This window comes from Natator depressus, chromosome 23 (assembly GCF_965152275.1).
Source record: "Natator depressus isolate rNatDep1 chromosome 23, rNatDep2.hap1, whole genome shotgun sequence".
Taxonomy (NCBI): domain Eukaryota; kingdom Metazoa; phylum Chordata; order Testudines; family Cheloniidae; genus Natator; species Natator depressus.
Window position 1 is genome coordinate 21,337,885 of NC_134256.1, and position 12,311 is coordinate 21,350,195.

The following is a 12,311-nucleotide window of genomic DNA, read 5'->3' on the forward strand; positions in this document are numbered from 1 at the left end:
AGAGCCTTTGGTGAGGGACCTTGTCAAGGGCTTTCTGAAAGTCTAAGTGCACCATATCCACTGGATCCCCCTTGTCCACGTGGGTTGACCCCCTCAAAGAATTCTAATAGATTGGTGAGGCGTGATTTCCCTTGACAAAAGCTGTGTTGACCCTTCCCCAGCAAAGTATGTTCATCTGTGTGTCTGATCATTCTGTTCTTTACTATGGTTTTTACCAATTTGCTACTGAAATTAGGCTTAATGGCCTGTAATTGCCCTGATCGCCTCTGGAGCCTTTTAAAAAATTGCTGTTACATTAGCTACCCACCAGTCACCTGGTGCAGAGGCTGCTTTAAGCGATCGGTTACACACCACAGTCCATAGTTCTGCAGTTTCTTATTTGACTTCCTTGCAAACCCTTGGGTGATTCCCGTCTGGTCCTGGTGACTTGTTACGGGAATTGTTCCAATCCTCCTCTATGGACACCTCAATCTGGGACAGTTCCTCAGATCTGTCACCTAAAAAGCATGGCTCACATGTGGGAATCTCCCTCACACCCTCTGCAGTGAAGACCAACACAAAGAATTCATTCAGCTTCTCCGCAACGGCCTTGTCTTCCTTGCGAGCTCCATCAGCACCTCGATTGTCCAGGCTTCCTGCTTCCGATGTACTTACAGCAAAATATATATATGTATATATTTTGGCTAGTTGCTCTTCAGATCCTGTCTTGGCCTGATTATGCTTCTACTACAGGGTTTATGTTCCTTTCTCTTTTCCTCAGGAAGATTTGACTTCCAATTTTTAAAAGATGTCTCTTTGTCTCTAATCGCCTCTCTTACTTTGATGTTCAGCCATGGTGGCATTTTTCTGGTCCTCTTACTGTCTTTTTACTTTTTACATGTAGTTTGAGCCTGTATTATGGTGGCTTTAAAAAGTTTCCATGCAGCTTGCAGGCATTTCACTCTTGTGACTGTGCTTTTTAATTTTAATTTTAATACTGCTGTGGGTTTTTTTGGTATTCTTCCCCCCCCCCCCCCCCCACAAGGATATGTGTCCAGCGGAGGGCAACGAAAATTATTAGGGGGCTGGGGAACATGACTTATGAGGAGAGGCTGAGGGAACTGGGGTTATTTAGTCTGCAGAAGAGAAGAATGAGGGGGGATTTGATAGCTGCTTTCAACTACCCGAAGGGGGGCTCCAAAGAGGATGGAGCTCGGCTGTTCTCAGTGGTGGCAGATGACGGAACGAGGAGCAATGGTCTCAAGTTGCTGTGGGGGAGGTCTAGGCTGGATATTAGGAAACACTATTTCACAAGGAGGGTGGTGAAGCCCTGGAATGGGCTCCCTAGGGAGGTGGTGGAATCTCCTTCCTTAGAGGTTTTTAAGGCCCAGCTTGACAAAGCCCTGGCTGGGAGGATTTAGCTGGGGTTGGTCCTGCTTTGAGCAGGGGGTTGGACTAGATACCTCCTGAGGTCCCTTCCAACCCTGATCTTCTATGATGTGAAATTTAACTACGTTACGGTCACTATTCCCGAGCGGTTCAGCTGCATTCACCTCTTGGAGCAGACGCTGTGCACCACGTGGGACTAAATCAAGTTATTGCCTCTCCCCTGTGGGTCCCAGGACGTACCCGATGAGGACACCTCCCACCCCCCCACCCCCAAAAAAGAGACCCTCTCAGCCAGATTCCCTCATGAGAACCCACCCAGCCAGACCCCCTGCAATGGGGCTGGATTTCCCCCCCCCGACACTCATAGGGTCACCCCCATGATGGGGACCCCCCTCTGATAGGAACCTCTTCCCCCACACACACACTCCAGACCCCACATCGTTTCAGGAACCCCTGCCCACAAGTTCCCACCCCTTTTCCCAGAGCTGCCCAGCCTGTGTGGGGAAAGGGGGGGGGGCGATGACTGTCCCATTCAGCGCCCCCCCACGCCACTGCTGATGTGTGTCTCTGTCTTGCCCTCTCAGGCCTGCCAGCATGGGCATTCCCAGCATCTGGAACATCTGCTCTTCTATGGGGCTGAGCCGGGGGCCCAGAACGCCTCCGGGAACACTGCCCTGCACGTCTGTGCCCTCTACAACAAGGTGCGTGTGTGAGACCATGCCCCCCCCCCACTGTCCTCTTCCCCCTCAGAACACTCCCCATCTCACGCCACGTCCTCCCGCAGGAAAGCTGTGCCCGGATCCTGCTCTACCGCGGGGCCAACAAAGAGATTAAGAACAACGGCGGCCAGACGCCTTTCCAGGTGTGTGTGGGGGGGAAGGGTGGGGGGGGCAGGATGGGCGGGTGCGCAGGGGGGTGGTGGGGTACAGAACGGAGGGTGCGCAGCGGGGTGCAGGATGGGGGCGTGCAGGGTGGAGGTTGTGGGGCAGGGTGCCTGGCTTGAGGGGTGCAGTGCGGGATCTGGGGGGTATGCAAGGGTGGGAAGCATGCTCTGATCCCTTCCCCCCACCCCTCCGCGCCTCCTCCAGGTGGCTGTGATTGCTGGGAACTTCGAGCTGGGGGAACTGATCAAGAACCACCGGGATGCTGACGTGGGTGAGTCAGGGGGGGTCCCGGCGTTCAGCCACCGCCCACCTCCCCCGCCCCAGGGAGAGCCCCACCCCCATCCACAGGCCCCAGTACCCGCTCTGTGGAGAGCCCCTCAATGTTCAAATATTAGGTGTCGCACCCCGGCCATCAGGGAACAATTAGAAAGACAAGATACAAGAACGGGGGGGGAAGGAGGCTGTTTGGATGTTTGACCCCACCCCCATAGGTGAGCTGCCAAATTTATTGGGGAGGGGGATCGGGACCCCCTGCTACAGGAGAGCTCACCCCACATCTGCCCCTCCCCTGCTCAGCAACTCACTCTGCCTGCACCAAGCCCCCCACCAGTTCCACCCCCGGCACCTTCAATTCTGCTCCTGCACCCAGTTTCGCACCCCAGGTCCCTTCAATTCTGCCCCCATCAATTCTATCCCCCTGCCCCACTTTCCCTCCTGCAGCCCCTGGGGCTCTTCACCTCCCTCTCCCGGGCCTGAGGGGGCTGTAGTGGGGTTCCCCCCTCCCAGGCTGGTATTGGGGGAGAGCGCCCCATCCCACCTGTGAGAATGGGGTTGGCTTGCGGGAGGGCGGGGCAGTGAGGGAGAGCTCTGTCTGCCTCCTTCAGCACCCGTGATTGGCTGCCCATCCCCAGGAGGTGGGCCAGTAGGGAAGGGCAGCCAATCAGAGAGGGTGCAGCTAAACCCCCCCTCCCTCCCCTGCAGGGGCAGAATTGGCGACGGGGAGGTGGCGGCTCTATCCCCAACCCCCTCCAGAATATGTCCCCCCAGGACTGACTGACACCCCCCCTGCAAGCCTGGGTCTCCCCCCCCTGCAATTTCCCCCCTCCTCGTGTGCCCCGCACCGGCGCCCCACTCTGACTGTCTGCCCTGCAGTCCCATTCCAGGAATCCCCGCAGTATGCAGCCCGGCGCCGAGACGGGGGGCGCAGCCTGGGGGTCCCCCACCTCCTCCTCCGGGCCAACAGCGACACCAGCATGAACGTGCCCGACTGGATGCTGTACGGCTCCCCTGCTGCGCCCCCGCCGCCGGCCACAGTGGCCGTGCAGGCCCCGAAGATCGCCACGGGGACCATACGCAGCGCCAGCAGCCCCCGTGGCGCCCGCACCCGCTCCCCTTCCCGCGGGCGCCACCCTGAGGACGGCAAGAGGCAGCAGCGTGGACGCCCCAGGTACCCGGACGCCTGGGTCCTCTCCCCGGCTCTGGGAGGGGAGTGGGGGCTAGTGGTTAGAACAGGGGGGGGCTGGGAGCCCGGAGTCCTGGGCTCTCTCCCCAGCTCTCGGAGGGGAGTGGGGTCTAGTGGTTAAAGCTGGGGCGGGGGGCTGGGAGCTGTGACGAAGTGGGACTGTTCTTAATGTTTCCTCTGAATAGTGTGGGGGTGCCTCAGTTTCCCCTATACAGTTCTTAAGTCTCTAGGGGGTGGGGTAAGGGTGTATGATCACTGTAGAGCCCTAGAGGGCAGGTGTGTGCAGGGGTCTGGACACAGAGAATGGCCGACACCCTGTTTCCTGGCCACTGATGGCCTGGGCCCTTCCCCCCTGCAAGGTGAGAGCTAAAGGGTTGGAGAACAAAGGAATCCGGGTGTCGGCCATTCTCTGTGTCCAGACTCCTGCACACACCTGCCCTCTAGGGCTCTGCAGTGATCGTACACCCTTACCCCACCACCCAGACACTCAAGAGCTGTATAGGGGAAACTGAGGCACCCCCACACTATTCAGTGGAAACATTAAGAACAGTCCCACTCCATCACAGGAGCCCAGACTCCTGGGTTCACGCTGTCTGTCTCTCTGCAGCTCCAGCGGTTTCCCCAGGGACTCGGCAGCGGGCGGGACCCTGAACAGCCGGGGAATGAAGCGGAAGCTGTACTCCGCGGTGCCGGGCCGCACCTTCATGGCCATGAAACCCTACCAGGCGCAGGCAGAGGGCGAGCTGTCCCTCAGCAAGGGCGAGAAGATCAAGGGTATGCTGCCCGGATGCCTGGGTTCTATCCTGCCGAGGGGGGAGGGGACACGCGCTCTGAGTGCAGGACTGGGACCTGGGTTCTGTCCCCAGGGCAGGGAGTGGCTCCAGTGGGTGGGGTGGGGGGGAACCGGCCGGGGATCAGGACTCCTGGGTTCTCTCCCCAGCTCTGTGCCAAGAGATGGCACTGGGGTGTGTGTCAGGGTGCGGGCGTGTTTGCTGGTCTGGGGGCGTGTGGTGGGTTCTAGGCTCCCTCTCTGCGCTGGGGGGGAGGGGGTGCCTCTTGGGGCACGACCTGCGAGGGTTTGGGGGGGCTGAGGAGAGCAACGGGGGCTGCTGTGGGGACAGTCTGTCCCAGCCATGGGAGGTGTGTGGGGATGCTGGGGGTTGTTGGGGCAAATGTGGGTGCAGGGGCAGACAGTGGTTTGGGGGGGCCCTGCTCTGACCACACTCTCCCGCAGTGCTGAGTATGTGGAGTCAGATGGGATCCAGGGGGGCAGATGGAGGTTTGGGGGGGATGGACGGGGGTACAGGGGGGTGCATGAGGGCACAGGGCGGTGGACGGGGTTTTGGGGGGCCCTGCTCTGACCTGTGCTCTCCCCACAGTGCTGAGCGTGTGGGGGCACAGGGGGATGGATGGGGGTACAGGGGGCAGATGGGGACTGGGGGGAATGGCTGGGGTTTTGGGGGGCCCCTGCTCTGACCCACGCTTTCCCTGCAGTGCTGAGCATGTGAGAGCACAGGGGGATGGATGGGGGTACAGGGGCAGATGGGGATTGGGGGGAATGGCTGGGGTTTTGGGGGGCCCCTGCTCTGACCCGCGCTTTCCCTGCAGTGCTGAGCGTGGGCGAAGGCGGGTTCTGGGAGGGGCAGGTGAAGGGCCGGGTCGGCTGGTTCCCCTCTGGCTGCGTGGAGGAGGTGCAGACCAAGACACAGGATGGAAAGCAAGGTACCAGCAACCCCCCACCCCTGCCGCTGCCCCCCCTCACTCTCCCCTTCTCCTGCTCCCAACCACTCCGACCTTTCTCCCCCCTCCCCGCTGCTCCCTGGTTCCCCCCTCTGCCCCCCAGCTGCTCCCCCGCCAGGCCCCTTGGGGAGGGCCATGGTGTCTGTGCACCCCCCTGCCCAGCCAGTCTCCCCAGTCCTGCCCCCCCCACCACCTCCCCCGGCCCTGGCCCCGGCCAGCACCAAGCCTCTGCTGACACCTGGTGGTTGAAGGGGGAAATATTTCCAGGGGGGAACAACGTGCCCTCAGCTGGGGGGATCTCTGGGGGGATCCGGGGGTGGGGCAGAGGATACCAGGAGGGGGGGGAGGCCGGAGGGAAGGGGGGCAGAGGGAAGGTGCATGGGGTGGGCAGAGGGCAGCCGATGCAAGGGGATGGGGAGGCGGGGGTTCAGGAAATGGGGGAGGCCGGGGGGGTGTCTTCCCCCCCCATGCTCACCCCCTCCCCATTCCCTCGCAGAGAGCCGGAGCGACAAGGCCAAACGCCTCTTCCGACACTACACGGTGGGATCCTACGACAGCTTCGATGCCCCCAGGTAAGATGTCCCCCCTCCCTGGGGTCACAGCCCCCCCACGCCATGCCCCCGGGGTCACAGGCCCCCCTGCGCCGCCCCCTGGCCCTCTTCCCGAGTGCAGGCCAGGTTGGGTCCATGGGACTGCGAGGAGGAGGGACCTGGGCTCTGGGGGGGTCTGGCTGGTGAGCGGGGCTCAGTCTGGGGCGGGCAGGGGGTTGGAGCTGTAGTTCGGTGCTGGGGGTCAGGGTAGGGGGCTGGGAAGTCAGAGGTGGGTGCGGGGGAACGGAGGTTTGGGGCTCGGGGGGTTAGTCAGGGGTCAGCAGGTCAGGGGTCGGTACTGGAGTGTCTGGCCGGGGGGTGTGGGGGGCACTGTCCCTTTCTGGCTGGCTGGGAGCCCAGCCTGGTGTCCGCTCCATGCCGCATCTCAGAGACACCCCCCCCACCCCGCCCCTGGCAGGGCCCCCAGGCTGGGAACCAGGAGAACATGGGCTCCATATTTTGGGGCAAGTTTCCGCCCCCCCATCTCTGAGAAGGCAGCCCCACCCCATAGCGCAGATGCCCCCCCTCCCCCGCCATTGAACCCAGGCATTCGGGGGGCAGGGCAGGTGCCAGGTGTCTGTGCGGGGAGCAGGGGCATCGGACTCCTGGGTTCTATCCCCAGATCTCCCCACAGGCTGTGAAGAGTGGGGAGGGGGCCTGGCCCAGATGTCAGGGGAATGACTAGGGGGTGTCTCTGGCGGCAGGGATGGGGGGCTGTCTGCCTCGCTGTTCCCTGTCCCCCAAGGGCATCGGGGACCTCCCCCCCCACTGCTTCCCTGGCAGGGCCACTCGCCATCTGCCGGCGCAGATGGGACCCAGCAGGGAGCTGTCCCCCCACCCCCCCGAACCTGGTGTTTAGAGGGGAGCGAGAAACGCTGCCTCCACCAGGCCCCCCAGCCCTACCGGTGCCCCTCACTCCTGACCCGCAGCCCCATGCTCGCCAGCCCTGCCCCCCCACCGAGCTGTGCATTCACCTGGATTTGCTCTGCACTCCTCTGCCCCCCCCCCCGCCCCCCAAGGACTCAGCACATCCCGGCTCGGGTGTTTCGGGCGCGGGCACTGTCTCTGCGCCACATCCCGGCAAACGTCCTTGAGCTGAGCTGGCGCTCGGGCTGCTGCCGAATCTAGGACTGGGCTGGGGGGGGTTGGGCCTCTTGGAAAGCAGGGGGGGTGTCACTTGGGGTCAGATGCCCCCTGGGGAGACCCCGCCCCAGACGCCCCCTTTGCACCAGCGTGTGCCACCCCTCCTTGCACCACGGGGCGTGTGACCCGGTTCGTGTTCACCATTTGGTGAAAAGGATTTTCCAGCCGGGCTCCAGGCTGAGACACCCCCTCTTCCCCCGACCCTGACCCTGCGGGGAACCTTGCCCCCAGGGTCCCCTCCTCCGGCGCCAGGGGACAGCGAGAGGCCAGGGCGCGGGGGGCAGCCGGGAGCAAACCCATGACCACGCAGGTGATGCTTTGACCCAGCAGGGTGGCGAGATGGGGCCAGAGGTGTCTGGGTGAGTGAAGGGGGGGGGAGTGAGAGGGGTATTTAGGTGAGTGGGGGCTAGCTGGGGGGCGGTGCAGGGTTGTAGGTCGGCGTGGGGGGGCGTCTGGGTGAGGGGCACAGGGTGTGTATATGGGGAGGGGCATAGGGTGTGCATATGGGGGTAGATGCAGAAGGGGCATGTGGGGGCACAGCGGGATGTGGGGCAGGAGTGGGGGATGGGGGGCAGGGAGCTCTGGTAGTTCCCCCGCCCCCCTGTGACCCAGGATGGGGACGTGTGGCGGTGGGGGGAGGGCTGGGTGTTGGGGGAGGGGCTCGGGGACGGTCCCTGCACTTTCTGTTCTGGGGAAGTGGGGGGCAGCCCGGAGTAAAGAACAGGGGCTAGAAAGTGGGGGGCGGGGGGCGCCGTGAGCTTGTGAGATGGGATGGGGGGAGTCAGATGGGGACAGCCGGTGTGTGTGTGAACGCCTGAATCCAGTGCGTGCCCCCCACCCCCAGTGCTGAGCAGAGATGCGACCTCTCTGGGGTGGGGAGGGGGGCTGGGTATCCGGGACCCCTCGCCCGGCGCCGGGACGCGGCTGACTCTCGCGGGGTGCGGGGGGGTGAATCCGGGACGCAGCTGACTCTCGGGGGGTGGGGGCTGGATATCCGGGGATCCCTTCCCCAGCGCTGGGACGCGGCTGACTCTCGGGGGGTGCGGGGGGGGGCTGGATATCGGGGGACCCCTCGCCCGGCGCCGGGACGCGGCTGACTCTCGGGGGGTGCGGGGGGGGGGGGCTGGATATCCGGGGACCTCTCGCCCGGCGCCGGGACGCGGCTGACTCTCGGGGGGTGCGGGGGGGGGCTGGATATCCGGGGACCCCTCGCCCGGCGCCGGGACGCGGCTGACTCTCGGGGGGTGCGGGGGGGGGCTGGATATCCGGGGACCCCTCGCCCGGCGCAGGGACGCGGCTGACTCTCGGGGGGGGGCGAGGGGGGCTGGATATCCGGGGACCCCTCGCCCGGCGCAGGGACGCGGCTGACTCTCGGGGGGGGGCGAGGGGGGCTGGATATCCGGGGACCCCTCGCCCGGCGCCGGGACGCGGCTGACTCTCGGGGGGTGCGGGGGGGGGGGGGCTGGATATCCGGGGACCTCTCGCCCGGCGCCGGGACGCGGCTGACTCTCGGGGGGTGCGGGGGGGGGCTGGATATCCGGGGACCCCTCGCCCGGCGCCGGGACGCGGCTGACTCTCGGGGGGTGCGGGGGGGGGCTGGATATCCGGGGACCCCTCGCCCGGCGCCGGGACGCGGCTGACTCTCGGGGGGGGGGCGAGGGGGGCTGGATATCCGGGGACCCCTCGCCCGGCGCAGGGACGCGGCTGACTCTCGGGGGGGGGCGAGGGGGGCTGGATATCCGGGGACCCCAGCCGCGGCTCTGCGCCTCCGTCTCCCCGCAGCCTCCCCCGCGGCCGGGTCGGTCCCCGCCGCCGCTGGCCGGCGCCGAAGGGGTTAACGGAGCCGGCTAGCCGGAGCGCAGCGGCGGCGCAGCAGCGTCTCTGCCTTGCGCGTCCTGCCCCCCCCCTCAACCCAGCCCCCCCTCCCCCCCCAGTCCCGGCGCTGCCCGCCCGGCTCCGGCCCCAGTTCGCAGCCGGTGGGGGCCATGATGTGAGTATTGTGCGGCCCCCCCTCCCGCGCCGCCGGGCCCCCCCCCTGCGCCGCTGGGGCCCCCCCCCTTTGCTCCCGGCGATGGCGGGGCGCGATGCGGGGACCCAGCCCCCGCTCTCCTCCAGCTGGCCCGCGCTGGGGCCTCGGCGCCGGAGCGTCTGGTACATCTACAGGTAGGGGCCCCCCCGCGCAGCGCCCCCTCCCCCCGCGCAGCGCCGCGCCGCCCGCCATTCGCAGCCAGCCCCATTCACTCCAGTCATTCATCCCCCGCGCTGCCCGCCCGCTGCGCGCCCGGGGGGGGACGCGCCGCGCAGGCTCGGCGCAGGCTCCGCGCAGTGCTGCGCGCCTCCCCCCCCGCGGCCCCAGCACCATCAACCCCCCCCAGCACCCAGCCACTCGCCCGCGGGCCCGGGCTCTGCGCAGCCCGGGCTGTGTGTGTGGGTGCGCACGTAGCCAGCTCGGTGTGTGTGTAGCCAGCTGTCTGTCTGTACCCGCGTGTGTGTCTGTGTGTAGCCTGTGTGTTTGTGTGGCCAGTTCTGTGTGTGTAGTTCTGTCTTTGTGTGAATTTCCACAGGCCTGAGTGTGCGCAGCCCCGAGTGTGCGCGTGTCCCTCTGCGTGTGCACTTTGTTGTGTGTGTGTGTGTGTGTGTGTGTGTGTCCCCGGGCCTGGGTGTGAATGCTGGTGTGTGTAACTTGTGTGTGTTTGTGGGCACACCCCCTCCTGGTATGTGTGCATCCTGAGTGCCCAGCTCTCTCTCCCCTGCTTCAGCAGCTCTCTTTCTGCAGCTGCTGCTTCATTGAGTTATGTGCTCAGATTTGGGTGGAAAGATGCTGTGTGTGTGTGTGTGTGTGAGAGCTTCTAGGGAGGGATGAGAGTGCCTGTGTGTGTGCCCAACGCGGGTGTGTGTGAACATACCAGAAGACACAAGTCTCAGGGGTGGGTGTCTGTCACAAGTGTGCAAGGGTCGGTGAGCAGGATGTGCAACCAGTGTTGGAGGTGGCTGCCTGGGGGCCTGTTCGGACAGGAGGGAAATGCAGATTGGGGGTCCCCTAGGGACACAGCTAGGGGTGAGGCTACTGGCAGTTAAAGGGGAGTGATGCCAGTGAGGGCTGGCAGTGCCTGGGGGAGCCATGCTAGCCGTGGGATCTGGAAGCAGTGAGAACACACTGCAAGCAGTGAGGAGGGGAGGGTCTTGTGATAGCCGAATTCACTGCACCTTCCACAGATATGTGGTTGCAGTGAGAGCGCACAGCGGACGGGTCTGGGATTGCAGTGAATGTGCACTGCAAAACGTGTCTAGCATCTGTGATTGCAGTGTGAGGTGGGGAGGTCTGATCGCAGGAAGCATTTTCTGCAAACAGAGGGGGATATGTAATTCCAGTGTGAGCAGGGGTGGGTGGGTGTCTGATTGCAGTGTGGTTCTGTGATGACAGTGAACACACTGCATGCAGCACGTGGTGTCCGTGTGCAGTGTGAGTGCCCTGCACACAACTGCTTCTGGCCCTGCAGTGGGCAGCATGGACACCATGTTCCCTACAGTCTCAGGGTGAGGGCACTGCATGCAGTGAAGGAGAGGGGCTGTGATCACAGTGAGAGTACCCTGCACACAGCATGTGTGGGGCTGTGATTGTACTGTGAGTTGGGGGTCTGTCACTGGAGCATGGTGGGATTGTGATTGCTGTGTGAAATCACGGCATGCAGTGGTTATCTGTGATTGTAGTTAGAGTGCACTGCACCCAGCGAGGGGGTATCTGATTGCAGTGTGAGCACCCTGTGCCGATCTGGGACTGCAGTGAGAGGGCGCTACACGCAGCTGGGAGGTCTTGTGAATGCACTGCATGCAGCATGTGGTGTCTGTGAGCACAGTGTGAGCTCCCGGCATGTGGTGTGTGGCGTCTGTCCCTGCAGTGAAATGCAGGGGAACCGTGCTCCCTGCCTTTGTAGTACGAGTGCACTGCACATGGAGAGGGGGTGATTGCAGCGTGAGTTCACTGCACGCGGAGAAGGGGTGATCGCAGGGCGAGTACACTGCTCATGGGGGGGGTGGTTGCAGTGTCCGTTCACTGCACGTGGGAGGAGGTGATCACAGGGCAGGTGCACTGCATGAGGGGAGGGGGGCGATCGCAGTGCGGGTGCACTGCATGCATCATGGCTCCAGGCTGCAGCCAGTATCCCTGGTGTGCAGTGGGGTCCAGAGCTGCGGTGTGGACCGGGGGCAGCGAGTGCTCACAAGCCCCCCGATGTACCCCCCCATCTCTTGCAGTGACTACATCATTAAGGAGAAGACGGTTTTGCTCCAGAAGAAGGATAACGAGGGTTTCGGTTTCGTCCTGCGTGGAGCCAAGGGTGAGGGGGCCACTGTGCTGGGGGGTGGGGGAGAAGGGCCTGAGGGGGAGCAGAGGCTGTAGAGGGGTCCCCCATGGCTGGAGCAGCCCGGAAGGGTGCCTCGGAGGGGGCCTGTGGGGGGGGGGTCTGCCCTGGGGAGGTGCAGTGGGAGGAGCCGCCCTGGGGGAAGGCGGGGGAGAGGGGTTCCCCAAACATCCCTCCCCTTCCCACCGCTGACCCCGCTCTCTCCCCACAGCGCAGACCCCCATCGAGGAGTTCACGCCCACCCCGGCCTTCCCCGCCCTGCAGTACCTGGAGTCTGTGGATGAGGGGGGCGTGGCCTGGCGTGCCGGCCTCCGCATGGGGGACTTCCTGATCGAGGTAAGAGTGTGTGGGGGGGTTACTCACCTCGGAGCAACAGGGGAGTCACTCCCCACCCCCTCCTGTCAGGAGTGAGGGGTACTGGCAGGGCTAGGGGGAGCCCAGGGCCGGGCTGGCAGGGGGCTGTGGGTCAGGAGTGAGGGGTGCCGGCAGGGCTGGGGGGAGGGCCCAGGGCTGGGCTGGCGGGGGGCTGCGGGTCGGGAGTGGGGGGGGCACCGGCAGGGCTGGGGGGGGCCCCAGGGCCAGGCTGGCAGGGGGCTGCGGGGCGGGAGTGAGGAGTGCCGGCGGGGCTGGGGGGGGGGTCCGGGGCCAGGCTGGCGGGGGGCTGCGGGTCGGGAGTGAGGGGCGCTGGGGGGGGCCCAGGGCCGGGCTGGTGGGGGGCTGCAGGTCGGGAGTGGGGGGGGCACCAGCGGGGCTGGGGGGAGCC

The 12,311-nt window shown here is 64.7% G+C and overlaps 1 protein-coding gene across 1 annotated transcript in view; it reads left to right on the top strand.

Moving 5' to 3' along the window:
• The window catches only part of SHANK1 (SH3 and multiple ankyrin repeat domains 1), a 35,615-nt gene that overhangs the window by 16,018 nt on the left and 7,286 nt on the right, over positions 1-12,311 (top strand). Inside the window, exons 8-16 of the mRNA XM_074937445.1 lie at positions 1,953-2,069; positions 2,153-2,230; positions 2,457-2,523; positions 3,405-3,699; positions 4,322-4,488; positions 5,323-5,436; positions 5,951-6,026; positions 11,442-11,524; positions 11,760-11,884. Coding sequence (XP_074793546.1) covers positions 1,953-2,069; positions 2,153-2,230; positions 2,457-2,523; positions 3,405-3,699; positions 4,322-4,488; positions 5,323-5,436; positions 5,951-6,026; positions 11,442-11,524; positions 11,760-11,884 — 1,122 coding nt within the window. The remainder of the gene's footprint in view (positions 1-1,952; positions 2,070-2,152; positions 2,231-2,456; positions 2,524-3,404; positions 3,700-4,321; positions 4,489-5,322; positions 5,437-5,950; positions 6,027-11,441; positions 11,525-11,759; positions 11,885-12,311) is intronic.